Genomic DNA, 2,763 nt, shown 5'->3' on the forward strand with positions numbered 1-2,763 from the left:
TCCAAATATCTCAAAACCATGAGGGATACCAGCAAATGGATCTTGTCACTTAGGGGATTTCTCTTATAGCAAATTGGGTCTATCATATCCCAACTGTAGTCAAAGGGCAAAGAGGATTGTCTAACTCTTCCCCTTGACAATTTCCTTTCCACACTAAGTGAGGCTGAGAGCCTAAATGTCAATGTTGGCTGGTTAAAGAGCTGTGTCACTTCATTAAAGGACTTAAAGAAGGTAGGACCCCCTGTTCATGCTTCCTTGTCCTTTCTTCACAAATTGAGAGTTAAGAAAAACTCTTGCATCAACAAAGTAAAGGAAACAAAATCAACCTTACAGGTACGTGGCACTTCAATCACTCAACTCCAGGAATCTATCAATAGACTTCAGATGGAATTAACATCCCAGCAAGAAGCAAGTTCTGCCCTTCAAGCTCAATTAGAAGGTGTCATGACATAACGTAACTCTTTGAGAAAAGAGATTGAAAAGCTAGAAGGCGAGCTAGGAGCCCTGAGCGATCTAGACTTCTCCCTTGAAAATTTTAGATTTCTCTCAAACATTATCTAATTTCCAAGTTGTAATATTTTATGATCTTAAAAGACCACGTGGTTTTATTATAAATTTTATTATGCTTTATTCAGTTAAGCTATTTAGACTTTGTGTGCATATTATGAGCAATAGCATATGAAATAGCTGAATATAAGACTTCATTTATAATAGTATGAGTTTTGTGGAACACAACATTAGTTTAACATGATGGCAATAAAAAATATTTTTACAAGATTAAGCATGATACTCCTTAAGGTGAGCTCCGCTAATGGGGCTATACACCTTTGTACCTGCCTGATCCTTTAGCCAATAGTGTCATGTTGGATATGCTTCTTCCACTATATATGGTCCTTCCCATTTTGGAGAAAATTTGGTTTAACAGCTCCAACCACTCCTCGCACATGCTGGGTAGTTTTCCAAATAAGTTCTCCCACTTGAAACTTTCTTTCCCTAACTTGGCCTTCATGCTTAGCCTTCATATTAGCTTGGTAAAGGCGGTTATGAAAGGCAGCATTGTCACGCATTTCTTTCACAACTTCCAATGTCTTCTCTGGGTATCCCTGCAATCTCTACCAATTTCACTACTGGCCTTATTGAATCTATTGGGATAATAGCTCCTGTGCCATAGACTAGAGAAAAGGGTGAAGAATCTGTAGCTTGTGCCTTGGCTGTTCTATGAGCCCACAAAACTGTAGGAAGTTCCTCCTTCCATTCTTTTCCATTCTCCTTAGTCATTTTTTCCAATATCTTCAGTAATCTTTTGTTAAAGACCTTAGCTTGACCATTTCCTTTGGGATAATAAGGTGTCAATGTCGTGTGAGAAATGGAGTACCATCTGTTAAACGGCGCACAACCTTGTTCAGGAATGGTGTGCCATTGTCAAAAATAATTTTTTTGGGTACCCTAAAATGATATATTATATTCTCCCTCAAGAAATTAGCCACTGAGCTACCTGTTGCCTTCGTCATAGCCACAGCTTCTACCCACTTGGTAAATAGCTTAATAGCTACCGGTATCCATGTACATCCTTTAGAGGGTGGGTTTATAGGTCTTATAAAGTTTAGTCCCCAGCTGTAGAAAGTATATGAAGCCACAATTGGATGAAGACTTTGATGGTTGGTGTGTATTTCATCCCCTCGCCTTTGCATTCTTGACACTTTTTGACAAAGTCTTGAGCATCCCTTTGCATTGTGGGCCAGCAATATCCCTGGTGTAAAGCCATTTGCCATAGCTTTCTCCCACCTGGGTGTCTTGCTGGTTCTCTTTCATACAGGTCTGAAAGAACACCATTGACTTCTTTAGTGGGAATACATACCATCCACCTTCCTTGAAAGCTTCTCTTGAATAACTTCTCATCTACCATCTTAAACCCGGTCACGTATTTTGTCAACTTTTCTCTTTGAACCTGATTAGTAGGTAATACACCTTGTGAAAGGTATCTTAAATAGGGGTCCTACTAATCTTTTTCCAACAATTCGCCATTAAGCAATTCTGCTTGATCTGGAAAAATAATAGAACAAGTTTTACAACTCCGTTGTTCTTCCTTAGCATCATTGGCCATTTCTGGCCAAAAGATCCCTAGCCTTTGTATTTTTCTATACAAGCTGACATCAAGGTCTACACCACAAGTATCATAGTGCAACCCATGCAACAATGTCAGTCATTGTTGTCTCGAGACACATTTCATCAGCAAACCCTCTGCTCCTCTAGAAAAACAAATCCCCGCTGATCTTGAGGAAGTCTTTCATATTTGTTGGTAACTCTGACCCAACATACTTCCCTTGAGTCATTGCTTTCAACAAGGGTTCTCGCCAATCTTGAAGGAAATATAGCTCATCCTGGACCGAACCAGGTTGTTTCTCCACTTGAAGTGTCATCTTTTCTTTCCCCAATACAAACTTGGTAGCTATGGTAGCTAGAGAGTCAGCAAACTTGTTCTCATTTTTGCTAATCACCTTTTATTCTATGGAAGTAAAGTGTTCCATAATCTTTTGCACTGCAACTCTGTAAGCAACCAAACTAGGATTCTTTACTCCATAAATTCCTTCAACTTGCCTTATTACCAACTCAGAATCACCAAATATTTTCAACCTTTTTATGCCTAACCTTTTGGCGACCTTCAGCCTTACCAACAAGGCCTCATACTTTGCTTCATTATTATAGCAAGGAAAACGTAACTTATAAACAAATGTATGTTTCTCCCCAGGTGACTTTAGTACC

At 39.2% G+C, this 2,763-nt stretch overlaps 1 protein-coding gene across 1 annotated transcript; it reads right to left on the reverse strand.

The window, feature by feature from the left end:
- Positions 1 to 1,059: 1,059 nt before the first annotated feature.
- On the reverse strand, positions 1,060 to 2,420 carry LOC142628889 (uncharacterized). Its single transcript, XM_075802921.1, has 3 exons — positions 2,320 to 2,420; positions 1,496 to 1,614; positions 1,060 to 1,397 (listed from the first exon to the last, which is right to left on the reverse strand). Exons 1-3 carry the CDS (start codon positions 2,418 to 2,420, stop codon positions 1,060 to 1,062), a joined length of 558 nt encoding a protein of 185 aa, XP_075659036.1.
- Positions 2,421 to 2,763: the final 343 nt, after the last annotated feature.

The sequence above is a fragment of the Castanea sativa genome, chromosome 3, assembly GCF_040712315.1.
Source record: "Castanea sativa cultivar Marrone di Chiusa Pesio chromosome 3, ASM4071231v1".
NCBI classification, from domain to species: Eukaryota; Viridiplantae; Streptophyta; class Magnoliopsida; order Fagales; family Fagaceae; genus Castanea; species Castanea sativa.

Excerpts from the sequence above, each read along its gene's own strand:
- LOC142628889 (XM_075802921.1), bottom strand. The coding sequence starts at position 2,420 with ATGACACTTCAAGTGGAGAAACAACCTGGTTCGGTCCAGGATGAGCTA. Across the intron at positions 1,615-2,319 it reads AAAGCAATGACTCAAGGGAA|CTGGGGACTAAACTTTATAA; the intron begins GTATGTTGGGTC and ends TACTTTCTACAG. Across the intron at positions 1,398-1,495 it reads GGCTATGACGAAGGCAACAG|GTTGTGCGCCGTTTAACAGA; the intron begins GTAGCTCAGTGG and ends TTCCTGAACAAG.